Here is a 27,330-nt window from a genome sequence, read left to right as displayed (position 1 = left end):
AGGAGTTTTGTTGGCATTAAATGTTATGCAACATCAGCAAATTTCTGATATAGTAGCTCCATTACGAGAAGAGATGGAGAGTTTCATGGAAGGTCAGAGAAATTTCTTCACTATGAAACCTAATTAGTACAGTTATCTAGTTTTTAATATTGATAGTGCTACGAAACAAACTCTGCATTGATACTGGTCTGAGTGACGCATAGGCCGCTGGTGACCGAGTTCGCTTGCTGCCCTGCCGCTGACACCGCTGTCCGTATAACTATTTTTTAGCTGATGATTCTTTTTCCCCCATATATATATAGTAATAATCAATTGTGAGTAGGTAAGTGGGTATGAGTGAGAGAGCGAGATTGCAATCGCTCTCTTTGGTGTTGGAGACTAGCTAGCCTGATTAGATTGCGATGGTTGTAGATTCCATTAATTAATTAATACTTTACTAGTCTTAGTTGAGATCTCAAGAAGGAAGCAGCTTAGTGATTTGCTCGTCCGCATCACAGTTAGAGCTGGATAGTGGATGGTGTACGTCAACGGAGCAGAGCAGAGCAGAGCATACTATACTACTACTACTACAAGACAATCAAGCACCGAGTAATGATGAGGAGGAGCTCCCCACCCGACGTACTTAAGTTTAATAGTAGAGATAAGTATTTAGCTATTAGTCAAGTTGTAAAAGCCAAACTATACAATACTGGTTTTTTATTTATCTTTATTTTTTTAATTTTATGTTCCATTTTCTCTTTTCTAAGTCTCTTATATTCATTTAATGTATGGACGTATGGTCTATCACCGTATATGTTTCGGTGTCTAGCTTGATGCTTGCATGAGAGCCCAGCTCTCCTCTCTCTTCTTCTTCTTTTTTTTCCTCCACGTCAGGACTCGCTTAGCTATAAACTCAATTATTGTACTTGCCCTGATACTATGCATCGTCCTCCACATTTTCCTCGCCCACATTTCTTTAATCTCCTGCAGATGCAGAGACGCAGATGCCGACGCCGGGGCGGCTTTAGCCACCACTACTATAAGAGAAGAGGACGACGCCCAGCTCTCTGTGTCCGCCTTCACCTAGCTTAGCAGCTTAGCCTGGCATCTATCCTCTCCTCCGACCTCAGTCCTTCCTTCCTCTCTGCCGCCGGCACAGGTGAGGTAGGTGCGCCTTCTTCATTCGTTCCCCGGCCCAGCCCCGGCCTCTTCATTGAGTTCATTCATGCGTCCCTTTCTAGCTAGTACATATATAGATAGTAAGTGTTATTGTTCATCCCTGTATGTTCTACTACTAGTAGTAAGTACTGTTACATACATGCCATCAACAATCACATCTTTTCTTTATTGGTCTCCTCTGTAATAAGGTCAGGACATGGAGGAGATTAGCTTAATTAGCTCCCGTCATGGTAGCTAGTGTTAGATACTACTACTTGTTCTTGTTGATTTTTAGAAGAGAAAGAAACCACACATCACTGGTCGGCTTGGCTCCTAGCGTAGCACTGTCGTCGTTCGGATTAGTGGCTGTGGACGATGCGCGGAGTAGGAAGATATTTATTACATGCACATTCATACTGATAGAGAGGAATTGCATCGCTGATGACTTGATGGATGCATGGGAACCAGCACCACACCAATGCCTGACTGAAATCATATCAGATCAGGCACCTAGCTGATTGACTGGGGTGCTCAGCTGATTAGGCTGCTAGCTATTTGTTCCGTTTCAAAATTGTGATCGTTTTGACAAATTTTGATGTATAATTTTACTATATATATGTAGATATAATATTTACCAAAAATGCACAGCAAAATATATGTATTTAGATTTGCATACAGTTTGTATCAGAGAGAGTAGCTGCTAGTAGCTTGTCTGTGATTTAGTGTAACCGGCGGTGCTGATTGGTGTTAATTTGTGAGGTAGAAATAAGGCAGGCAGGTAGGCACTCCATCTATCTATCTATTAGGTCAGCATATCTCGCTCAGCAGCCAACCCGTCGGGGTATATTATTTATTATTCGTCCGGATCTAATCTGAGCACTCACCTACTACTTGCTTGTATTATTTATTATTACTCCGTCATCGATAGTATTAATTATTTATTATACTCCCTCCTTCCCCGTTTATAAGGCATGGTGGAACATGACACGGTCTTCTAAACAACACTTTGACCATTTATTTATCATATATTATATCACTTTTGATTATAAACTTATAATCATTGTAAAATATATTTGATTATGAATCCAATCATATGAAATTTGCATTATAAAAATAAAAATTTAATAGTCAAATTATTGGTCAAAGATAACAAGGTTTGAATCTTGATATACGTGTATGCCTTATAAACAGGGAAGGAGGGAGTATATAGTTGCATTGCATTGCATGGAGCAGCGTTGCTGGTTGCTGCTGCTGGTGCAGAAATTGTTGTGACAGGTAGAGGAAGAGAACAACAACCTAGACGACATAGCCATGTGGACTCATTAAGTGATTATGGCGTGCATGCATGTGCAAACAAACGGGCTGGGCCGTGTCCTCCTCCCGACACCGCTTTGATTGGTGATGGCCATGGTGATGCTGAGGTGGATCGCCATTGCAAGCTAGGCTAGCTTGTCAGTCAGTACAGGCATCCATCCTCGTGTAACGCGCATCCATCCTCGTGTAACGCATGCTAGCTAGTGGGGCCGTGTTTTAGATTCAAAATTTCTCTCTCCAAACTTCACTATTCACCTATCACATTAAATCTTTTGCCTCATGCATCGAGCATTAAATGTAGATAAATAAAAAAAATAATTATATAGTTTTGATGTACACGACGAGACGAATCTTTTGAGCCTAGTTAGGTCACGATATGACAATAATTACCACAAACAAATGAAAAATACTACCATCAATGTTCGATGTGACTTTTTTTACTACCATTTTAAAAATCTAAACACAGCGTGGGTCGCCATCCACCATCCATTCACGGGGACGGGGGCCGCGCGCGTCCTCAGCTCGTCGTCTTCTTCTCTTTCTCTCGTATATATGGAGTAGTTTTATTAGTTTCAGTCTCACCGCACAGTAATACTAGCAGTACTATAATTAACCTAACCTCTAATTAACCTCGTAGTAGTATGAGTATGCATCTATATATCGTGTGTATTATTAGTACTAAGTGATGAGTACGTACGTACTGGTTTGCGTTGGCAATTACATTAATAGCAAGCAATATACTAATTAATTAATTCATCTGCAGCTAGCAGCAGCAGCAGGCATATGGATTCGTCGGCAGCAGCAACGACGACGATGCCCCGGCCTGTGGTGCGACCCAAGAGGAAGAAGGTTCTGGTGGACTACCTGGTGACATTCCGATGGATCCCCGCCATCTTCGTGGCCCTTCCCCTCTCCGCTCTCATCCACCTCTGCATCTACATCGGCGGCGTGCTGGCCTCCATCAAGTCCGAGGAGCGCCGGCGCAGGGAGCACGAGGAGAACGTCGCCAAGGTCGTGAGGCGCCTCAAGCAGAGGGATCCCAAGAGGGACGGCCTCGTCTGCACGGCCAGGAAGCCATGGGTGGTGGTGGGGATGCGCAACGTCGACTACAAGCGCGCCCGCCGCTTCGAGGTCGACCTCTCCGCGTTCCACAACATCCTGGAGATCGACACCGAGAGGATGGTCGCCAGGGTGGAGCCCCTCGTCAGCATGGGCCAGCTCACCAAGGTCACCTGCCCCATGAACCTCTCCCTCGCCGTGGCCCCCGAGTTCGACGACCTCACCGTCGGCGGCCTCATCAACAGCTACGGCATCTCGGGGAGCTCGCACATCTACGGCCTCTTCTCCGACACGGTCGTGGCCATGGAGGTGGTCCTGGCGGATGGCCGGGTCGTGAGGGCCACCAAGGACAACGAGCACTCGGACCTCTTCTACGGCATGCCATGGTCGCAGGGCACCATCGGCTTCGTGGTCGCGGCGGAGATCAAGCTCATTCGCATCAAGGAGTACATGAGGCTGACCTACACTCCGGTGAGGGGGACGCTCAAGGAGATAGCGCAGGCCTACGCAGACTCCTTCTCCTTCTCGTTCAGCAGCAGCAGCAGAGACGATGCTGGTGGTGATTCCAAAAAGCAGCAGCAGGTCCCTGACTTCGTGGAAGGCATGGTGTACTCCCCCTCCGAAGGCGTGATGATGACCGGCGTGTACGCCACGGCGGAGGAGGCCAAGAAGAAGGGCAACCGGATCAACCGCGTGGGCTGGTGGTTCAAGCCCTGGTTCTACCAGTACGCCCAGACGGCTCTGAAGCGGGGCGAGTTCGTGGAGTACATCCCCACGAGGGAGTACTACCACCGGCACACCAGGTCCCTCTACTGGGAGGCCAAGCTCATCATCCCTTTCGCCGACCAGTTCTGGTTCAGGTTCCTGCTCGGCTGGCTCATGCCGCCCAAGATCACCTTGCTCAAGATCACCCAGGGGGAGGCCATCAGGAACTACTACCATGACAACCATGTCATCCAGGACGTGCTGGTGCCGCTGCACAAAGTCGGAGAAGTGCTCGAATTTGGGCACCGAGAACTGGAGGTATTCTTGTTGTTGTTAATGCATGTTAATTATTGTATGCATGTGAACTTAGCTAGTAATAACTAGTAATTATCCATTGTGGTCACCTAGGTCTACCCTGTTTGGCTCTGCCCTCATCGCCTGTTCAAGGCCCCCGTGAAGGCGATGGTGCAGCCGGAACCAGGGTTCGAGCAGCATCCCCGGCAGGGCGACAGCAGCTACGCCCAGATGTACACCGACGTGGGCTTCTACTACGCCCCCGGCGCCGTGCTGCGCGGCGAGGAGTTCGACGGCGCCGAGGCGGTGCGGAAGCTGGAGCAGTGGCTCATCAGCAACCACGGGTACCAGGCGCAGTACGCCGTGTCGGAGCTCAGCGAGAAGGACTTCTGGAGGATGTTCGACCCCTCCCACTACGACCACTGCCGCCGCAAGTACGGCGCCGTGGGCACCTTCATGAGCAACTACTACAAGTCCAAGAAGGGGAGGAAGACGGACAAGGAGGTCAGGGAGGCGGAGGCGGAGGCCATCGTCGAAGCTGCTGCTGCCGAGGCAGACGCCGCCGAATGATCCAGCTCCAACTGCAGTCCAGTCCAATAACGCATAGCATGCTTTTAGTTTAGTTTAATGAATGAATTGTAGTAGGCTGCCAGTATGCATGCATGCATGCATCCAGATGAATGATGTGTGTCCGTTCCGTTGTTTGTTTCCCACCCAACTGCAGCTCAACTGAATGTTGCAATAATAAAATAAAGCAGCAAGCAAGCAGTTGTTTCTGCTCTGCTTGCTCCCTCTGTTGATCAGCGTCAAATCAAATGCATCCTCCTCCGGCCCCCGAAGTTGGGTCAAGCTTTGTCCTCGAGTCATCACCGGCCGGCCGGCGACCCGTCGTCCCGAAAGGGATATAGTTGGTCTTTTCTTTTGGGGATGAGAAGGCAGTTTCGGATTTGTGCAGTTCGATCTTGCCCGCGGTGGCATCGTTCATCGACGGCGCGCCTGTATCCGAGGTGAACGAAGCTTGCGGTGCACCCCGGGCGCTTGACTACCAGCAATGGCTTCAACTCATCCATGGCGGCGGGCGGCTTTTCTCAATTCGTTTGATTTGGGGATAGCAGTGACGGGCTTCCAGTGGTGGCCGCGCGCCGGCGGCAAATAGTTGGGACACCTACCTTTTATTTTCCATATGTCTGTATTGCACATCATATACTATAGTATATCCTTTATTGCTAATCTCTCTCTATCTATCTCTACTACTAAATAGTTGGCCCCCAACCCCGCCTGCTGCCGTCGCCCCAACCCCGCCCTCGCCGCCGCCGTGAGCTCTCACCTCCCCCTCGCTCGCCGCTCCGGCCTCACCCTCCCCCTCTCCGCTCCCCCACCCTCACCGCTCCGCCCTCCCACCTCGCGCTCCACTCCGCCCTCCTCCCCATCGCGCACGCCGCCGACGCCCGCGCTCGCCGCGATCTCCCCCCTGCATCGCTACCCTAAACCGCCCCCTCTCTGTGCCCCCACCCTCACGCGCCCGGTCCCACTCCGCCCTCCCCTTCGCGCTCCGCTCTCGCCTCCCCCTCCGCTCGTCGTCAAGCCTGACGTTTGCCGGAGCAAATCAACGAGCACCACTGCGGTGAGCTGCACCTCCACCACCTCCTCAAGTCGCTGAAGCTCCGGCCGTCGAGCGCCACGAACAGCAGATCTGCCGTTCACGTGGTCCTCCACCGTCGGTGAGCCCTCAAACGAGTCCCCCTTCTCCCCCTCTCTCTTTTTCCCCACCTCGCCATGCCCGGGCGCGCACGAACAACGAAAGCCTTCCGTGGATCTATCTGCCATGGACGCTAGATCCTCAAGCCATTAACATTTAATGATCCAGCAGTGCAATTACTTACCACATGTCCATTTTGATTTGATGGATCTTGCTGTATATATCATATAAAGTTCTTGCTATTACATTTCATTCTGTGGGCTTATAGTTATTTGAAATCCTTCAAATTATGTTTTTTAATATATCAGGCAATAATAAACTCAGTAGTGGCTACTCAGTTTGGCAGATATCTGGCTGAGTTGCTTGCAGAGAGGCAAAAATTGGCTCCATTCGTGCAAGTTCTTCCTTTATGTGCATCAGTCCTGCCGTCCCACCGTGCTGCCCATCACCAAGCGAGTGAATCATTCCTGCTTCTCTCCTGTAGCGAGTAAATCATGGGTACTTCTTCAGTTGAATTTGCATTACAGTTATTGATTCTTCTTTTCCTGCTTGCCAATTCTTGATGGCATCATTTTTTTTAACTTTTTCGACAAGGTCTAGATTGCCACTCTGAATCCTGTGACATGTGTTTTTATTCATACATAATCATAGTTTTTCCGTGCACCTAACTGTAGGTTGCAGGTTGTTTTGCTATTTTCAGTATTTTGCAGCCCGTTGCCTTGTATCAACTCTGAAGTAAACAAACTGATCCCATGTTTCTAAGTTCTTTTCTTATAAAGAATGTGTATGTGCTATTAAACTACAATTGTTCTTTACGGCTCAGTATGATATGAACTTAGTATCTCAAGGCTAGGCGAAGAAATAGTATTATATCAATTTAGAATCTCCTGTCCTGAGATAGTAGGTTCATGCATTAATGTGAACTGGTTATGTCTTTGCTACATGACAGCTGAAAGGAAAAGTAGACAGATACATTGAATGGTAATTGGGTAAGTGTTTGGTTTTGTCAAATCAATAACTCATGACAGTACTAGAACTCAAAATTAAAATTGCTAAAAACCAATCATTCAAACAAGTCAGCTTGAATTATATTTGCACTGTTTGAACCATACATACATATCCATGTCTGCATTGTTGCATAATCAAACAAGCGAACTCAATTGTCTGGTAAGGTGGATTCAGTGATCTGTTAGAGCCAGACCATGTGATTTGAATATCTCAATAATCAGAGATTTTGTTTGCTATTAGTTACTGTTGTAAGATTTTTAGCTGTATGTCTAATCTGGAGGAAGAAGATTACTTGTGTCTATCTATGTCTCACTATCAAGTTAGTCATATACTCATATCGTGTTGATTGGGTCCTTAATGTGCATTTTCATCCAACATCAATTATTCGACAGCAATTGACAGAGCTCTAAATTGATGTCTTATGCAACACAGCTCTGAAGGGAAGATCACTTCAGCAACTAATTCTGTACTACTGGTAGAGAGACAAGAATTAAAAGGTTAAATCACTTCAGAAATTATTTCTGTACCACAAGGATTGAGACAAGAAGTTTAAGGGGAGATTCATCCAGGTACATACACAGTCCAGAACCATTTTTTTGTGTTACAATGAAAGATCTATAACTATATATAGGTACTAACTGTGATAATCTTTTGCTATCTCCTGTCACCATCATGGCATGTTTCTATTTTGTTCTTAGCGATTCTTGGCTAGAGTTTTATTTTTTGGCCACTTAGAGAGTTAGAAATTATAAGTGGAGACCTTTGCAAGAAGGTACAACAAGCATGCAAACTGTATGAATGGTGCATCATCTGAAACTCACATTACAGTCTTACAGATCAAGTGTAGTTTCTTTACCTATTGATCTGTAACATTGATCTGTTGTAGATTAGAGTAGGCATACAGGAGATTAATCAGCTAGGAAGTAATGCCTTATCTCTTCCATTATTCAAGACACACTGTCCTGCTTGTGGTTTCGAATTTGACCATAATATCCTACTTCTGGTCCTGAATTTTAGTAGATAAACTGCATATGGAACTTCTGTTAAACAGCTAGGAAGCAATTATTGGGATGTCATAGGAGCGGAGGACCAGTTATCTGCTAATTTATCTTGTTACATGTATTCAGTTTTCATAGGCTTGAGCTATATGTTCAATATTCCAAAGCAAGAGGCAGAGAATGGGTAAATTTGTACTCTGCATTTTCTGGTAGCAACAGTAAAATGCTTCACATTCTGGTCAGTATACTCATTATTGGAGAAATGCGATTTATTTTTCTCCGATGTGTGAACTCGTCAGTTGTTGATTGCATACCAATTTTGATTTCCAGCAACTCATCGGGTGTTCGGTATCAGGATTGTCGACTCATCAATGTGCTGATGGATGCCCTTCTTTGATTTGTTTTGGACACCCTAGAGATGATGTTTTAACAAGTGGATATATGTATAGTGGAAAATTACAACCGTATCTTCATTCAGAATCTGATGTGTATATGATGCTGATGGATGCCCTTCTTATACATGAATGATTCCATGTTTGTATATGGATAATACGTGTGTTCACTTAGACAATCTTTGTTGTGTTACCATCAACTTGTAAGATATGATTCCTGAATCCACTCTCTGTTTGTCTAAGCGATAATTAATGAGAACTATTTCCACCCCTGTGGCATCATGAGATTAATTTTCTTGATTATTGTATATTTCAATAAGGTGTTACCCATGCATTATGTATTGCGATGGAAGTGTTTTTGCTGCCCATAGCAACGCATGGGCACGATACTTGTAAAGTACATTTGAGTAAAAAAAATGCATTGTCCTACTGTTTACTTTTCTCTCACCTCCTCAGGCTGTCCATACTCATGTTACTCTATATTCATTCTTTAAAAAGAATATTACTGTCTGCTCATCAAGATTCTTTTCTCTATATCCAATTTCTCTGCACCCGTCGTACTTTATACCTCATCCTCTATACTAACTACCAGCACGTGGAACCCATATGTCATAAGTTGCCTAATATTTTATCATCGCCCACCCACCCACCCGTCGCATCCCCCCTCTGTCTCTCTCCTCCCTTCTCTCTCCCCAAACTGGTGGCAGGCCTCCTCCGATCTCCCTCCCTGGCGGGCGGTGGTGGCGGCCCGGCCTCCCTCTTCCCAGCCTGCAGGGCGAGGCAGGTGCGCCCCTGCTCCGGCGCGACCTGCGGTGGAGGAGCAGGGCGGAGGGCTAGGGAAGGGCGGCACACGGCGGGGGTTCTGGGGAAGGGTGGCGGCCATGGCGGAGCAAGCCATGCGGCGGAGGAGCAGGGTGGAGGCCGGATCTGCGCTGGGCTCGGCTCGTCCCCGTAGAATGGCGAGCACGCGGATAAGGCAGGGGCATTTTGGTCTTTTCATCTGGTCTAGAGAGTGAAAGGAAATGTAAAAGAGAGAAATTGGAGAAAATAGATGAGAAACACCTAAACTGAAACAATTTGTAGTCCCGGTATCAAATTCTGAAAGGTTTGCAAATTGGATATCAAATTATGAGGCGCGCGAATTAGGTGTCATTCTGAAATTTCACGCCGCTAGGGACCAGGTGGGGGCGTGGTGGCGGAAGGGGCCGAAGCGGACCGGAGGGAGTCGAATGGGACAGAGCAGAGCAGAGGCCCATATAATAATACTACACACAGGGCCCTCCCAGGCCCGTGGGCCGGATCCTCTCTGGCCCCCGTCCCAGTCGACGACTCCGCCGTTCCCCTTTGCCTCGCCCGGAACACACACAACACACCCCCATGGCGCCGCCCGCTCTGCTCCGCGCCGCCGCAGCCGAGCTCCGCCGCCGCGCCCGCCGCTCCCCTCTCCCCCTCCCGCCTCTCTCATCTCTCCTCTCGAGCCCACCCTCCGATCCTAGCCCTCCCGCCCACTGCCGCCGCCTCATAAGCCTCCGCCGGTGCCCGCACCCAGCATCAGCGTCCCCCTTCTCCCCCGACTCGCTTTACCACAGGATTCTGCTACCGAGCCACTTCCCGCCCGCCTCACCGCTCTCCACCTCCACCTCCTCCTCCTCTTCCCAACCCGCGGGCAAGCCACCACCGCTGACGTGGGTGGATAACTGGATCCCGGAGGCCGCGCGGCCGTACGCCATGCTCGCACGCCTCGACAAGCCCATCGGCACCTGGCTCCTCGCGTGGCCCTGCATGTGGTACCTTACCTTCTCTCTTGGATTTCCTTGCTGCAGTTTGAGGTGGTTACTGATCCAACATGTTTAGAAAAAAATACAACACATGGACGCAGCTTCTTCTGGACTTCTGGATACAAGGGCAACTCGAAATCATACATTGCCACCGTACAGACTCAAGTACCGTCCTTAGCTAACACAATGTAGTCAACCATTAGTACACATTTTATCTAAATGATAAGTTGGTCCAATGATCTTGTGGCAATCTGCTGTGCATGCGTTGCTTTCTTTCTTGTACACTACTAAATCCATAGCATGTTATATCATCTGTGTTGAAGACAGACTCCGACCTTTTCTTTGCAGGTCGATCACCATAGCGGCGATGCCAGGGCAGTTGCCTGATTTCAAAATGCTGGCACTCTTCGGATGTGGAGCCGTCCTCCTCAGGGGTGCTGGTTGCACAGTAAATGATCTTCTTGACCGCGACATTGATAACAAGGTGATTCTGTTTCTTCTTTTTTTTCTCTCTGTTTGCATATGATCCCTTGTACTTTTCACTGAAATAAGCACAGAATTAAATGATCAGTGATTTTCTTACTCCACAGGTTGAGCGCACCAAAAGCAGGCCTTTTGCATCAGGTGTTCTTACTCCTTTACAGGGAGTGGGCTTCCTCGGATTTCAGCTTTCTGCTGGGACTGGGCATTCTTCTCCAATTGAATAACTATAGGTATTTATTTGAACTCAATGCTTCTTTGGCTATTATATTTTTACAGTATTAGATAGATAGATTGATGTAGTTTGACAGTATTGGATGCGTTTAGCCTATCCATGCTCCTGCAAACACTTATCAGTGATTTATAGGTATTTATTTGAACTCAATGCTTCTTTGGCTATTATATTTTTACAGTATTAGATAGATAGATTGATGTAGCTTGACAGTATTGAATGTGTTTAGCCTATCCATGCCCCTGCAAACACTTATCAGTGATTTTCGACGGCAGAACATTATGAGCAAATGCTGGATCGTTTAGAAACTGTTTATTTATTTCAACTCTTTTCTCTAGGATAAGCAAAGATACCCTGCAGCTCAATTAGTCAACTTACTGTCCTTGCTGTTTGTACTTTGTATCTTGTTTCTTTGATAAACTCACTATGCCTGAGGCTGTGGCCAAGATGATCCTGTAACTGCAGCATTAGTGGACGTGTTCTGGGTTTGTATCCATCGGTTATGGCACATACAGTACAGTTGCATTTTCTTGATTGATAACCAGGAAAATTGCCAGCCATCCTACCTGTTATATACTTGCCAATACAGAAAAGAATATACATATAGAAGCATAATATGTGCCTGTTAATGCTTGCATTATAAGCACAGCTTATTACAATAACTTTATGTCATTTTTCTGTATGTAGCCGTATTCTGGGGGCGTCTTCACTTCTTCTGGTCTTCTCATATCCTCTGATGAAGAGATTCACATTTTGGGTGTGTATTGTACATATGGAGGTTGAGACTACAATATTCATGCTTACAGAGTGTAATAGCTATGCTTTTTCAATTCATTGATAACAGCCTCAGGCTTATCTTGGCCTGACCTTCAATTGGGGAGCTTTATTAGGATGGGCTGCTATTAAGGAAAGCTTAGACCCTGCAGTTGTCCTTCCATTGTATACAGCTGGTATATGCTGGACACTGGTATATGATACCATATATGCACATCAGGTGCTTCCCTATTCACATCCTTTCATATTTATCCTTGATGAAGTGCCCGTTTTAGGTTGATGTGATGTCTTATATGCATATATCCATCTATTTACATCTCAGGACAAAGAAGACGACCTCAAAGTAGGAGTTAAGTCCACAGCATTAAGATTTGGAGATTTGACCAAGTACTGGATCGGTGGTTTTGGTGCCGCATGCATTGGCAGCTTAGCACTCAGCGGCTACAACGCTGACCTTGGTTGGTGTAAACTGTAATGCCTTAGTGAATAATAATATTATGTTTACTTAATATTGACTGCAGGCCTCAAATCATTTTGGACAGGATGGCCCTACTATCCTTTTCTGTGTGCTGCAGCCGTGCAGTTAGCATGGCAGATTTCAACTGTGGAACTTTCAAACCGCTCTGATTGCAACAGGAAGTATGTTTTCCTTTCTTCCAGTATCCAGTCATCATTGGCATTTAAGAATGTGTTTGTTGCAATCCTATGAGAGTTTGAATTCGTTGAATCGATTCTGTGCAGGTTTGTGTCCAATAAGTGGTTTGGAGCTTTGGTATTTAGTGGGATTTTATTTGGGCGTCTTGTATCATGATGAATTTATCAGCATGCTATTTATCCTTTTTGTATCATATATTGATGCGTTCAATGTAGAAACCAAAACAATTTTGTGGTTGAGTGCGGGAAGAACGTACCAAACCCTTCACTTTGTGGACTAGCAATTGCAGGTTGGTGCGGAATGGACTTTGTAAGCTCCATCTTCGCATGGCTGGTGCTTACATCCTTGCTAAATTGCTATTTTGGCCTGACCTTCAATTGGGGAGCTTTATTAGGATGGGCTGCTATTAAGGAAAGCTTAGACCCTGCAGTTGTCCTTCCATTGTATACAGCTGGTATATGCTGGACACTGGTATATGATACCATATATGCACATCAGGTGCTTCCCTATTCGCATCCTTTCATATTTATCCTTGATGAAGTGTCCGTTTTAGGTTGATGTGATGTCTTATATGCATATATCCATCTATTTACATCTCAGGACAAAGAAGACGACCTCAAAGTAGGAGTTAAGTCCACAGCATTAAGATTTGGAGATTTGACCAAGTACTGGATCGGTGGTTTTGGTGCCGCATGCATTGGCAGCTTAGCACTCAGCGGCTACAACGCTGACCTTGGTTGGTGTAAACTGTAATGCCTTAGTGAATAATAATATTATGTTTACTTAATATTGACTGCAGGCCTCAAATCATTTTGGACAGGATGGCCCTACTATCCTTTTCTGTGTGCTGCAGCCGTGCAGTTAGCATGGCAGATTTCAACTGTGGAACTTTCTAACCGCTCTGATTGCAACAGGAAGTATGTTTTCCTTTCTTCCAGTATCCAGTCATCATTGTCATTTAAGAATGTGTTTGTTGCAATCCTATGAGAGTTTGAATTCGTTGAATCGATTCTGTGCAGGTTTGTGTCCAATAAGTGGTTTGGAGCTTTGGTATTTAGTGGGATTTTATTTGGGCGTCTTGTATCATGGTGAATTTATCAGCATGCTATTTATCCTTTTTGTATCATATATTGATGGGTTCAATGTAGAAACCAAAACAATTTTGTGGTTGAGTGCGGGAAGAACATACCAAACCCTTCACTATGTGGACTAGCAATTGCAGGTTGGTGCGGAATGGACTTTGTAAGCTCCATCTTCGCATGGCTGGTGCTTACATCCTTGCTAAATTGCTATTTTGACATAACCTTTGCTTCTGAAGCAGGCTATTTTCTGAGCACGTCATTGTGGTGCTCTCCACCTCCTGTAAACAGTTACAAGACAAGGGGCAGGAAAATACGTTGATGTACAATACATTTTTTTTTGTATCCATATGTGCTATTATATGTGAAAACATCAGTTAGAGCGGCCTTTTTTTGGATTGTTTAGCGCCTCTAGAATCTAGGTGGAAACAGCTGTGCAAAAGAATTTATTGTATGAAATCAGAAACACGGTCCAGTTGACTACGCACTTATGTTTTGGAGAAAATTGGGTGCTTATCAGACATTGTCAATTGATTATTCATTTATGTTTTGGCAAAGTTGCGAAGACCACTCTTTGGAGTGGTAAATTCTGTGTGATGTTTTGGTCCATGATGGGGTGGGTATCCTGCGATGGTCCGGTACATCACCATTGACAAAGTTGGCTGACAAATTGTGTGCAGTCTGAAACCGCATATTGAAGGGGGTTGTGTACGGTGACGCCTTAAGAATTGTCCGGCAGGAATGTTGATCGCGTTGAGATTTACCTGGTAATCTGGAATCAACTATCTTAAATGGCATGCCTGGTTTCAGTGTTTGTGTGGCATGACAGCTTCATCTGTTGCTGTGTAGTTTGGTAAAAGAAGCTACCAGATTGAAATTAGAGTTATTGATTTTTCCCTTTCTTGTTTATATTTTTTTTTCTTTTCTCTTGGCCCATGGCGATGGATGCCAAAAAAAAATCAAGCTCAGAGTCGCGCCTATCATCCTAGGATAATCAGGATATCGTACTGGACCCACCAGCACTGGTGCATTTCCTCACTGCTCGTGCTTCTAGACCACAAGTCTGTTTTAATATACTGAGATGGTGCTCGCTGTCCGAGCAGTGTGGTATTATCCTACCCTGCCTGCTAGACCTCTTGCTAGCCGCTGGTGGAAGCGCCCTGGCTGAGTGAGTGGCTTAGCTGCTATGCAGAGAGAGGCCTTTGGGCTGTGAGTGAACTGGTTATGTCGGCCCACAGAATACTGGCAGCATGATGCCACCTGATACCAGGCAGGACTAGGGTCTACAGGTCACAGGCAGCACCACCATCGCATTGCACTTAACCTCCAGACAGCCACAGCAATACTACTCGAGTCCATATCAATTGCCCAAACATCAGCATAGCATCATACTCCAGCCCAGTACAAAACTACAAATGCGCTGCTACCGCCAGCTGCTTGCTACATCTACAGGAGATGGTCAGTCTACTTGACCAATGATTCTCCATCGATCGGTGTCGGCCGGCCATCACCGTACTTCAACAAAATTCAGACACCATAATGGCGTCTGCCATGACTAGCCGGCCAAACAAAACCCAGACACCGCTAATGGGGTCTGCGGTGACTGATGCATGACTTCATCACTACTCTGCCAACAACCTCTGCTCCTTCCAAAATGCATCATCATCATCCCCAGTCCAAACATAAGGAATCAATGTCCACGCTTGCGGGAGCTTGCTGGGCGACCACGCCTCTTGGGTTCTCGACAGTAACTTCTTCACTCTGCTTGCCGCTGTCTCCTTCACTCTTTGGATCGTCTCCTTGCGGCACTACACCTCTTCGGCGACTGCCCTGCCCTTTCGGTGGCACCGGCTTCTCCTCTACAGATGATTTAGCTACATTGCTGGGTTCACCAGCCCCGCTCTCCAACCTGCCAAATCAGTCACAGCATGATCAGTCATCAAAATGTCTCCGACAGCTATACGTCGATTTTCACGGCAGAAAAATATGACTGCTCAGTGTTCCTTACCCTTCTGAAGAACAAGAATCCAAAAAGTTTACCACTTCGTTCAGAGCATGAAGAGCCACCTTCTTGATCTGATGACAACATGTACGACTACAGGTTAGTCATCACATCATACTACTACACACCAATACCATACCGCAAACCAGATCACTGGCAATACACAATTAATGCTAACCTCTAGTTTATCTTCATTAGCTCTGTGGGAAGAAGGAAGTCGTCTAAACTCCCCAGTCAACTTGATACACTCACCAACATTTTCAGGGGAAACAAAGTCCAGTGCAACTTTGATGCAAGACTGCACAGATGGACATGGTTCCATCAGTCAGAACGATGATATTTGATCCCACATCGTCTTTTGAAAAAAAAATATATTTGATCCCACACCAAAACGAGAGTAAAAATTGAACTGGATTTCTCACTTGATGAGGACATCCAGCGGGAATGAAAACTGCTTCGCCAAGCTTCTGTTCAAATGTCCAGGGTTCAATACCTAAAGCAGGGAAGCCAACAGACGAGAAGGGCACGTCATTTTCAGATACACATCATTCAAGAGATTTCAAGGCACGGGGGGTGGCATTTTTTTCTGACCATATTCTTTCTTGAGCTTTCTCTTATGCTCTGCAGTTAAGTAGAAACTCTGGTCGTGAATTGGGTGAATAACCTGTTCATTTAACATGAACAGTGATTGTTGGTCAGCATAGAAAAGTAAGAAGGAAAATAGTTCTTTAATGACTGCAACAAGAATATGACCTGCTTAACAGAATTGCAGTGAATATGCCTGAATTCTGAGGAATGTTTCCTAAGATAATCTTGTATTAGAGTATATTTGGGATATCTCTATAATAGTTAGTTAGAATTGTATCCGGACTCTACCATACAGTAGGAGGCTTGCCCTCCAAGTCATGTACCCCAATATATACCGGCTGAGGCCTCAATGCAATAATCCACAACATTATACGCATCTCTATTCTCCTACATGGTATAGAGCCAAAACTCGATTTTTTTTTCCGCTGCCCTAACCCTAGGGCTGCCGGTGCCCCTCCTCTCGCGCCGCCGCCGCCCCACCTGTTCCCCACGGCGCGCAGCCAGCGCGCCCCCGGGGAGGTCGCTCATGACCTCCGCCGGGGGCAACGCCCTCCGTCGCGGCGGATCGAGTTAATCCGCCGGCGTCCTTGCGTCTAGCAGCAGCAGATCCCGATGTACCTCGTCATCTGTCATGGGAGCCGTCGACGACATCGCCACCCCGTGCTGCCGTGGTGGCAACCGCGGCCTACCCACGATGCCCATGCTCATCCCCTTGCTGCCGTGGTGGCAACAGGGGTCCTTGCGCGGCGTGTCCATCTCATCGCCGACGGACTCCACGGCAGCACCTCCGCTTCCACCCGCACCGACGGGATCCGCCGGCGCCCCTGGATCCAACGTTCCTCCTGCGGGATCCGCCGTTCCTCCTGCGGGACTTGTCGCCGCCCCTGCGGGACTTGCCGCCGCCCTGGCGGGGAGCCGCCATCCCTGCGGGATCCGCCGGCGCCGCTCCCGACGGCAATCCGTACACCCCGGTGGGATCCGCCGCCGCTCCTACAAGCCGACGGGCCATCCCGCCGGAGCCGTCACCCCCTTCCCTGGCGGGATCTTCTCCGTACTCTAGGCATCACCTGTTGCCCGGCGAGATCCGCCGGCGGGACCCCTCCGCCGCCGCCGACCGAGCAGGATCCCTCGTCACTTCTTCATCGCCGTCACCTAGGCCGCTCGAGCCTCTCTGTTTCTCCCTCACTCGCTGGTTTGACCGCGTCTGGTGAGAGTGAAGAGATAAGATGAGGATGAGGGCTTGTGCTACGCGCACCCTGGAGGTTCACACGAGATATTGCTGCTGATTTTTTGGTTAGTTTCTCTGATTTTTTACTCGATCACTGCTCGAGATTGAGTCGCCCACTGCCCGTCGACCGTACGCCTCTACTTCAACATCAGCATCGCCTTCACCGGCCTCTTCTTCGTCTTCGACTGTGCGGCATAGCGACATGAACAGTGCCCTAGGGGACGCCCATCTGTGCCGCCCACCTCGTCGCCTCGTCCGCACGTCGATCTTCGTCGGCTCGTCATCGCCTCCACCGATCGGGACGCCTCCACCGACTTCGCCCATCGTCGTCTCGCCTCGCACATACTCGGTCTGATCAGCCGACGTGCGCGATCCACCTGGCTCCTGTGACTCCGTCATCGTATTGCATGCCTCTTCCCCGAGTATGGAGGGTGGTTGCTGCTTCGCCTCTTCGGGCAGTAGCGGTACCGTCCGTGGTGTTCCTCGTCGTTGCATCTTCACCGCCACCGACTACGTCCTTGACTTCGTCCACGCCGGCCACTTCGACCGCATATTCGACATCGTCTACGACTACGTCAATGCGCGCCTTGCGCGCACATGGTCTTCACCGAGCTGTTCGAGTTCTTCGTCGCCTTCTTCGAGCTCCGCCGCCCCGTCCTCCGGTTCATCAGGCCTTGCGCCAGATCGTCCAGGGTTACCTCGTCGCTTCGTCCAGCACCACCTCGTCGCCGTCCACTTCTACCCCTTCGTCTACTCCAGCAACTGCGGGCTGCATCGGCATCTTCCTCGCCGTTCTTCTGCGCCTGCGACCGTCGTGGAGGCCTTCTCTGCTGGTCCCTCAGACAACGGCGTCTTGGTGGTGCACTCTCCCTCGCACGTCCAGTCTTGGCAACACCAGTGCGTGCCATCGTCCCCGATGCATTCACGGGTCTGGCAAACCCGGGGATGTGTCGCTCGATGGCGTGTCTGCGTCGATTGCGGCATCGACTCTCTCTTCGACTGCCTCGACGCGTCGCCGTCTTCGTCTCCGGCGTCTTCTCCATTACGCCACCACCATGGCGCCTCCTCGTGCGCCCGCGGCTTCATGTACGGCTACCTCGTCTTCGGCGCCTTCAACAGCTCTACGTCGACCACGACTACTCTACGCACGGCATCTTCAACCATGGCTCCTTCAGCTCGGCTATCTCGACATCGGCACAAAGGGCTACCATCCGCATGAGTTACTCGCCGGTTTTCTCTCCAGTCGCAGCATCCGCACCACACCGACGTTATGACTGCGGGGGGATGTTAGTTCATTGGCTCTTGCTTTCGGCTTCTTCTCCAGTATCACCGTCTGCGGTGCTCCCGCTGTGACTGCGGAGGGATATTAGAGTATATTTGGGATATCTCTATAATAGGTAGTTAAAATTGTATCCGGACTCTACCATACAGTAGGAGGCTTGCCCTCCAAGTCATGTACCCCAATATATACCGACCGAGACCTCAATGCAATACATCCATCAATTACACCAATCCTATTATTCTACATCTTGTAATTTCTCGGAATCCTCTCTACGGAAGATATCCCATAAAGCACCGCCTGTGTTCTCTGAGCCTTCCCCCGCAGCAGGCTTTTCCTGAATGTCTTTGGAAATTAGTTTTGCATCAGTGCCATTGCAATCAACCTTTGTAGGTTTCTCTTCTTGAGATTCGGTGCCATCTTCCTTGAGAGTTCCACCTCTAGATCTCTTTCCATTCTGTCCCATGTCAATACCATCTGAAATGCAATGAGATCCATTATGCATCTTATGAGATGCATTGACCTCATTACTTTGATCTGGGCACTGCCCTAGTTCACTTCGTGAAACAGATTCATGAGATGACTCTTTATCCACCGTATGGCTTTCAGAATCGTCAGGTGGTAAAGCATTGATGTCCAAACCTGCATGAGGCATGCAAGAAATGCCACAAGGCATTAAAACAAACAGAATAGCCCAATCATTACCAAAAGTAAATTTGTGTTACAAACCATTAAAACTGGATTTATTGGCATGATTGTCTTCCCTACTATATGAGGTATTTGGTGCTTCATAATCAGCTTTATCCCTCTTTTTAATTGGAGATTGTGACCTGAGATCAGTGCTGAATTCTAGACCCCCATATAATTCCTGAAGATCTTGCGCCCGCATGTCTTGTTGGATTTTTTCAATTTGGCAAAGACTAGTCTGACAAGTCGCTTCAGCTGTGTGTGTTAAGATATTTACCTGGTTAAATCACACAACTTCCACAATCAATATTGACCTTGTTAGCTAACAAGATCCAATAAACTGATAGATAAGAAATAAAAACCATTAAAAGGTCAACAAATGAGCTAGGTACCCAGCAACGGAAAACATCTGCTGGGAGAGCAAGATCTAGTAAGTGGACAGTACCCAGGGACCTGGCTGAAGTCAATTTCGCTCAGCACTAAAACCTCATGTAGAACAAAACGAGAAGAACATAATCACAAATAAACATAACATACCGCATCAGATATGTCACAGTGAAGCTTGGTCACAGAATCACCCCTGCCTAGCTCTTTGTGGAACCCATAAGCAATGTAAGTTTTGGGTCCAAGATCTGGCTTCAAGACACCGGTAGGAAGCTTAACTGCGAGATTAAGTGGACCATATCGTGGATCAGTATACTCAGGAAACGGTAATGCGCTAATAAATTCAGCACCATGACGAGGCAATCGCTGGTCAAAGGAACTAGGAGGCCAGTCTTTTAGCTTAAGCATCTCAGGCCAGTGAGTCCTAGTATGAGCTCTGCCAGTTGTATATCCCAAAAAGAACATATGTATATTAATTTCCACCTGCAACATGTATGCATAGTAAGCACCTGCATATAAAGCTGCAAAAGAAGGAAACAAGGCACATCTAAATTCAAGCAGAGACTCATAATATCCCTATTTAAAAAGAGAACTTCAATTTAAGCAATGAAGTTTGCAAATACTACTATAATACATGTTCTCTTCTTCGGGACAGAAACCCACTCACACCTTTAGGTAGAATGATCATTACTCAGTACCATCTTAAATATTTCTTTCAAAATTTGAAGCTATTATATCCAAGCCAGATAAATATGACCAGCATGATATTAGAAAAATGAATATATTGCCCAAAAAAGGTTTCCTCAACTTAAAAGCATTCAGGAATAGAGTTACCACACCTCACACCAATCAAGGCAATCTAATGCGACAACAACAAATTGCTCAGCTTCTGCTTTGCCTTCGGTTCTTTCCCGCAATGCCCGCCACATTACCATTGGTTCCCAACTCAGACCAGAAGTTAACTGAAGAACATCAGATACAACAACTGGCTCACCCTTTGCCCAATGCATCTGAAAGTGCACTAGATCATCATCCTGGATATCAGTAGCAACCGGACAATATAGGAAGTTATCACTTGAGTCCTTCCTGTTAGCAGCCTCTCGTACTGACTTGCAGTCAGTTCTTATCTTGCCTGAATGATCATAGCAAGGGCACCGATCACTTCTCCTGACAATTGCTTTAGCAAACATTTCACTTCTGAGAACTTTGTCAGCTCTATTGTCAAGCTCAGCAAGCATCTTCTCTGGAAACAAACACTTGAGGTCCATTAGTGTACCGCCACATCCTCCTATTTCCTTTGGTGGACAAGGTATGCTACCATCAATCTTTGCTTTCCATAGGTGCAGATGGTTATTGAGCTTCTCAACAGCAGCCATTCCATTGTGAGGCTCGCCATTCGAGGAGTTGTTATGCCTCCTCGAAGGGACGCTTTTATTAGCATCCTTTGACTGAAGAATCTTGCCAAAAGCATAACTCCTATCTCTACTTTCACAATACAAAGCCTCCACCTCTTCTCCTCCTGGGATCTCACCTTTGCGAAGCTCCTTGCAGTTAAGGCAAAGATCATAGAAACAATGCTTGCAACTTCTATGAAAATCGACTATAGAAGTTCTACACTTATTGCTGCAGTAGAGCAAAGGACAGATTAGATGCCAGCCATTAGATTTATCACACAAAGTATAAATAAACAGGAAAATAGACCAACCAATAGACACGGTCATCTAGGTCGCACTCAGCTTGTTCCACCTTGATTTCATTCACTGAAACTCCTGCCCACAAAACCAGATGGGCATTTAGGCAACCACAACCATCAGTCTGTGTCCCATAAAACCACAGTACCATACCTTGTATTTGAGCCTCTACTTCCTTCTCCTCCATCTGCTCCTGTCGCAATTCTCTCATCCAAGGAAGCAGCAAGCTTACAATATGATATGCATAACGAATTTGATTTTCTTGAGAAATCTCCTTTTTAGGAGGCTAGTCACATGGAATGGGATAAATCATTAACAACGGAAGATAATTTGAATCCATAGCAGAAGAAATGCAAATATTTTAATTTGGCAATGAGATGCTAAGCATGTACCTCTTCAACTCCCCTCATCCGTAGGCATGCCTTGCAATTACAGTTCTTGCGACAATATGGGCATTTCACAGCAAATTCCTCTTCTGGCAAATTAGGATACCTATTTACAAGAACAGTTTTGAGTCAGTGAATGCTGTGCAACATACAAGATGAAGCAACATGGCATGTCATTTATCAATAGCTGGTGAAACCAAAGTATTAGAAACAAAGTGCTTCCAATAAAGGTAGCATGTTAAACTAAAGGAGGCCAGTAAAGCACAAAAAGTTAATGCCCATAGAAAACATCGGTCAATTATGACATTATTGTGTGCAAGTTATATATGTAACTGTCATATTGCAAGAAAAAAAAAGTATATGGTGAGCAATGCAATCAGTGGGAAACATGGTTGAGATGACACACCATAGTTCTATGCATGGCACACAGAATCTCTTTTTCTTGCATGACTGACACCAGACCACCCTTCCTTTGTCTTTCCTCTGGCATTGGTGGCACATGAGGGCATTTTCCCCTGTCAAAATCGTCCTCCCTACCTAGATAATTTAAACAGATTTGCATTCGTAAAAATAGATGTGAAACGAGTCGACAAACAACTTAACATCACAAAATGAGTAGCTCACCATAACATTTGCATCGTATTTTTTATCCTTGGCAGATGGGAGCTTCTTTTCCTGTCTATCCATATTTTTCAACTTTTTTGTGATAGACTCTTTCCCAACATCTCTTCTTTTCCGCTTCTTTGCAATCTGCGAAAACTCGCCAGTCCTTGACTCCTTGCCCCTTGCTGCCCCAGCATCACCCTGCTAAGTAAAACAAATGGTAAGCTTGACAACATTCAAATATGTAAGAGAAGGTCAGACTGAATTTGCTGACATCTTAACACACATGACAAGCACTAGCATCCCCAAAGATTAGATAATAAACTGCACATCTTTCAGGGTCGCTAGGTCATACCAGAGTTCTCTTAAATGTCTGCAGGCACAATGATAAGTATAATAGGTGCACATAGCACAATACAACCTTTGAGGACTTACCAATGCACACTGCACATTCCAACTTTTTTCAGGACAAATTTCACCATTTTGTGGGTAGGAAACTTAAAGGTTTCATCTTGTAGCTAGGTACATAATTTATGAGTTAAAAACAATAAATTATAGTAGAAACTTAGGGTTAATTAACTGTTGCAGAGGACAAAGGAGGAGTTGCGTCAAAAAGTAAGGTTTTCCTTCCTTTATACGTGGATAAAAAATCATTCAGATATCAACTATTGCTGAGGATGTTATGTAAATATACCCCATTAATTTGGCCGTTGTTTTTGCCATTTGAGGACTGGGCCTCGCTGTCCAGTTCGCCCACTTTTGTCTTTCTTGGTCTTCCTCTCTTCTTCCCAGAATCATTGCTTTTAGGCCTCTCGTGGATGACTTGATCATTCGCAGTTTCCTCATCCTGCTGGCAAAATTGCAATTAATCAATTCAAGTTCAGCCCCAGAACGAACCAATCCAACAAAAATGTGCGGGGAATTTTCAGAGAATGTGGCCCAAAATGGGGCTAATAAAAGTTGCATATATCTGTAGTAAATCGAGGCTTCTGGTAAAGAATCCGCGAAATGGCAATGGGGAAGGACGACAGTATGTCGAAAACTTAAGCTTCTTCTTCCATCATAGGCCCTGTTTAGATCTTTACAGGTTTTTGCAAAAAAGCCATAAACGCATTAAAGTGAAACGGAATCTTGCTAATTTGAAGTATTAAATGAAGTCTATTTACAAAACTTTTTGCATGGATGGGCTGTAAATCGCGAGACGATTCTAATGAGCCTACTTAATCCATGATTTGCAACAGTGATGCTACAGTAACCATCCGCTAATTATTGATTAAACATGGATTAACTAGCATCATTAGATTCGTCTCGCGATTTACAACCCATCTATGCAAAAAGTTTTGCAAATAGACTTCATTTAGTACTTCAAATGCCCTCTTTACATCTTTACACAATTTTGCAAAATGAACTAAACACCCCCATAGTACATCAGAAAGAGAGAGAACAAAAATAGAAATACCTTAAGTGATAGACTGGCCGCCCCAGAAAACTGCATCGTTCCTCATCGGCATTGTGAAATTATAGTGAAATATAATAATGAAATCGCACAGGATGATAGTGTAAAGCTTGTGTTTACCCCTTGAAGTTGGCCGTGCGGCAATGGAGACGGGCGAACTAGATCGCAAAACAAATGAGCAAAGCCGCAAGAGAAGGCACTAGTCCGATACATATACTATATAAGAGACGGAAATGGAGTGGGAGAATCGCTCAAGGCGATGCAGCCCCAAGTGAAAAAAGGGGAAGAGAATCTGCACACCTCGGTATCGGTGTCGCGCTCGTAGAATGCGTTGGCCGCCGGCCTTCTGTCCCTGAGCACCCTAGGGCCCGCCGCCACCCCGCCGACGTTTTTAGAGGAGGAGGATATCGCAAGTAGCTTGAGGGGTTTTGCGCCGCCGGCCTACTTCTCTGTGCCTCAGTGGCCCCACACGTCAGTTGGGCGCCTGGGTCAAGGGTGGGTGGGCCCATTGCCCGACCCGCAGCGGAGAGAAGAACCGCCTGCCTCTTCCTCACCGGCGCCGCCCTCATCGAACCGCAGCGCCGCGTCCTCGAGGCCTTCATCCGCCGCAAGCTCGGAGCAGAGTCAGACCACCAACAGCGACAGGATCCGCCGCCCACCAAGCCCCCCTAGCGCCCGCGACTTGTCATCCTTTTTCCAGATTCCGCACTGATGGTCTGCTTTTCATCTGTCGTTACCATTAACTCACCAACAGCTCGTGTGCGACATTCGTAGATTAGGCTCTGATTATTCTCCCTGGCCTGTAGAGAAATGAAATTTAAATATTTGAACCAAGTTCTGGAGGATCTTAATCGTTGTCTCCAGGCACAGAACAGGTGAGCGATAGATAGAAATCCTATATATTATCCTTGGCATTTTGTTTTCCTTGGCCCACTGACATCTCAATCTGTCTCCGGCAGGGCAGTCGCAACTGGTAGTATAGTACAATATTGACAGATAATCTAATGGTTCACGTCTGATGATTTGTGCAGTTCTCTTTTTTAAGAAAAAAAAACTGTTGATATTTTTAGCTGTTCCTTGCCTTCCATAGTCCATAGTCCTTTTGAATGTGCAAGAATACTTGATAAAATCCAATCTCAATTCCAGCAAGCAATATATGCTAGTAGGCTGGATTAAGGATTAGCAGCCCGTAGATGAATTAGGTTGCATATATATTATATGTAAAAATCTGTATGTGAATCTGGAATGGGGCCCAACCCAATTGATGATCATGTTCCTTGATGTCGTGTCTAGGGAGCTTTGTTGACTTATCGGCGCCATGATCATGATCATGTATTGATTGACGCTGCTGGGCTTGTTTGGTTCCGTTCTAAATTTTTAGAACACGTCTCCCGAGAAGAGAATTTCGCATGCATAGAGTAATATATGAAGTCTATTTGCAAAACATGTTTAGGGATGAGCATAACTTTTCGCGACAAATCTAATAACTGTAATTTATCGATAATTGGCTACAGTGATGCTACAGTAACCATTCTCTAATTATGTTATCAAATGCTTCATTAGATTCTTTAGTTTTCCTAGTGCAAACTGATTTAGTTTTAACATCGTAATTATCTGTCAAAGCGTTGATTTTCTATAATTGTAGAAAACCAAACGGAGCCAGTGGTTTTAGGGGAGGTGAAGCTGCTACTTTTTTTTTTTGTGAAAAGGTGAAGCTGCTACTGCCACTGCTATGCGGATATCAACAGAGATCGACGGGGTCACGTGTATGTGTTTGTGTGAGTGAGAGAGGATAACGGCTCGAATGACGGATAGGAAGGGCGGTAAAACGCATGCAGTTGCTTGGTTGGTGCTTGTGGGTGTGGCTTGCTTGGGAGGCCTGCACTGCCTTGCTGGCTTGCTGCCACTGTGCGCTGCGAGGGACACATCGTACGGGCTGGATGGAGATGCCTCACCCACCTTCGCATCGAGTTGGGGCCAGCTAGCTGCTATCCCTCCAGGAGGGAGGAAGGAAGGAGATGGTTCTCTTCAAGAGGATCAATCAAATCGTAAAACCTTCCTCCATCTCCTCTAATAATCCCATTGTAAGTCCAGTTTCTCGTTGCTGTGTTGTGTGTCTGCATTGGTTGGTTATACACACACACACAGCAGATCGTTTCTTCTTTTTTTCCTCACGGAAGGAAGGAAGGAAGGAAAACTTATGGCAGTCATGATCCATCCAATTCGCGGTGCGGGTGGTTTGAGAAGGAGCGACTCGCTGCCTCCTAGTGCTGGTGCAATCAGCGATCGCCACGTGTCCCACCCGCTCCTCGCTTCAAGCCGACGTGGCAATGCGACCTTGCCTCCCTCTCAACAATCACTCTGTTCGGCAGCTCCAGCAGCCTCCAGGCCAACAGTGTTTTTCTCTCACACCGCTCCAGCATCAGCTTCCAGCCACCAGCCAGTCAATAGTATTTTTCTCTCACACCACTTTAGCCACCAACTCCAGCTCCAGCCCAACGAACCGAGGTCAGCTAGCTGGAGCAAAGGAAAGGAAATGAAAGCACCTCAATTATCCATCTCTCTCCTGCTAGCAAGGCAGGGGAAACTTTCCAGTTTCTCTGCTTGGCAGCTAGTATCACCAACCAACCAGTTGTTTTTTTCCTTTTGTGGTCTAGTTTATTAATTTATTTATGCCTTAGAAAAGCAAACCAAACCAAGCTAGAGAAGACAGCAGCACTGAATCCTGGAAAGGCTGGAGTCGCCCTTCAAAGCAAGCTCATCCAGAGCAGCAGCAGGATTATCGTTGTATTCGTTTGGCTGTAGTTGGTGGCTGGTGCTAATTTATTATGAGAGAACAATATTGCTGACTAGCTGGTAGCTAGTGGCTAGTGCTGATTGTCTGATTTAGTATGAGAGAACAGTACTGGTGGCTGGTTGTCTGACAAGCCAAACGAACAGAGCGACTTGGCAGGCAGGGAATAGTGAATAGAGTCAACGGTCTGGTAGTAGTTGGTGGTTGGTGCTAATTTGTTGTGAGAAAAATATATTTGGCTGACTAGTAATTGGTAGTTGATGTTAATTTGACCGCTGAATTGGCAATTTCCCATGCCGTGTGCAAATATCCTATGGAAAACGGGAAAACATCAGCGGCAGCGTCGTTTGAACTGAATCGAATTGAATTGAAATCAGGAGGAGAAGCTTTCTTTCTTTACACGTCACCAGGAAAAACAACACCAGGTAGTACTATTTATTTATTTATTTATATTTATTCGGTAGGTAAATTCTGCCTCCCTGAATTCGGTATTCCTCCCTCCGTCTTCCAATCCAATCCATTTCCTACCTCGAAAATACATACCAACACGAGTGAAACCATCTACCTGACATCCGGGCCATCCTTTCCGCGGGGCCCATCCGTCATGCACAAACGCTGGCCTGGGCTG

General features: G+C 46.4%; 2 protein-coding genes and 1 pseudogene across 9 annotated transcripts; 2 read left to right on the top strand and 1 right to left on the bottom strand.

Annotated features, from left to right (window-relative positions):
- Positions 1–825: 825 nt before the first annotated feature.
- Positions 826–5,320, top strand: LOC120657707 (delta(24)-sterol reductase-like). 5 transcript variants are annotated; one of them, XM_039936121.1, is made up of 3 exons: positions 826–1,143; positions 3,215–4,533; positions 4,624–5,320. In XM_039936121.1, the coding sequence occupies exons 2-3, from the start codon at positions 3,235–3,237 to the stop codon at positions 5,077–5,079; spliced, it is 1,755 nt and encodes a 584-aa protein (XP_039792055.1). In that variant the 5' UTR covers positions 826–1,143; positions 3,215–3,234; the 3' UTR covers positions 5,080–5,320. The 5 variants fall into 5 exon arrangements, with proteins under 5 accessions (XP_039792055.1, XP_039792056.1, XP_039792054.1 ...); XM_039936122.1 differs by having other exon boundaries at positions 966–1,138; XM_039936120.1 differs by having other exon boundaries at positions 966–1,147; positions 3,222–4,533.
- A 4,602-nt stretch (positions 5,321–9,922) lies between these two features.
- LOC120657705 lies at positions 9,923–14,125 on the top strand (annotated as a pseudogene). The gene is made up of 11 exons (XR_005668272.1): positions 9,923–10,393; positions 10,733–10,868; positions 10,975–11,097; positions 11,784–11,853; positions 11,941–12,090; positions 12,193–12,328; positions 12,413–12,509; positions 12,612–13,023; positions 13,126–13,261; positions 13,346–13,442; positions 13,545–14,125. The product of XR_005668272.1 is annotated as a 4-hydroxybenzoate polyprenyltransferase, mitochondrial-like (transcript).
- Positions 14,126–14,962: 837 nt separating this feature from the next.
- On the bottom strand, positions 14,963–26,013 carry LOC120657702 (lysine-specific demethylase JMJ25-like). 3 transcript variants are annotated; one of them, XM_039936112.1, is made up of 17 exons: positions 24,209–26,009; positions 23,147–23,299; positions 22,474–22,653; positions 22,256–22,386; positions 21,856–21,955; positions 21,617–21,749; positions 21,478–21,541; positions 20,612–21,395; positions 19,926–20,255; positions 19,431–19,665; positions 18,951–19,343; positions 16,360–16,418; positions 16,198–16,270; positions 16,029–16,099; positions 15,785–15,904; positions 15,613–15,680; positions 14,963–15,513 (listed from the first exon to the last, which is right to left on the bottom strand). In XM_039936112.1, the coding sequence occupies exons 3-17, from the start codon at positions 22,534–22,536 to the stop codon at positions 15,270–15,272; spliced, it is 2,868 nt and encodes a 955-aa protein (XP_039792046.1). In that variant the 5' UTR covers positions 22,537–22,653; positions 23,147–23,299; positions 24,209–26,009; the 3' UTR covers positions 14,963–15,269. The 3 variants fall into 3 exon arrangements, 2 of the variants coding, with proteins under 2 accessions (XP_039792046.1, XP_039792045.1); XM_039936111.1 differs by lacking the exon at positions 24,209–26,009 and adding an exon at positions 23,912–24,168 and having other exon boundaries at positions 22,474–22,656; XR_005668271.1 differs by lacking the exons at positions 14,963–15,513; positions 15,613–15,680; positions 16,360–16,418; positions 18,951–19,343 and adding an exon at positions 24,029–24,107 and having other exon boundaries at positions 15,842–15,904; positions 22,474–22,656; positions 24,209–26,013.
- Between the last annotated feature and the right edge of the window lie 1,317 nt (positions 26,014–27,330).

This window comes from Panicum virgatum, chromosome 1N (genome assembly GCF_016808335.1).
Source record: "Panicum virgatum strain AP13 chromosome 1N, P.virgatum_v5, whole genome shotgun sequence".
NCBI lineage: Eukaryota > Viridiplantae > Streptophyta > Magnoliopsida > Poales > Poaceae > Panicum > Panicum virgatum.
This window is presented reverse-complemented; position numbering and strand designations above follow the sequence as displayed.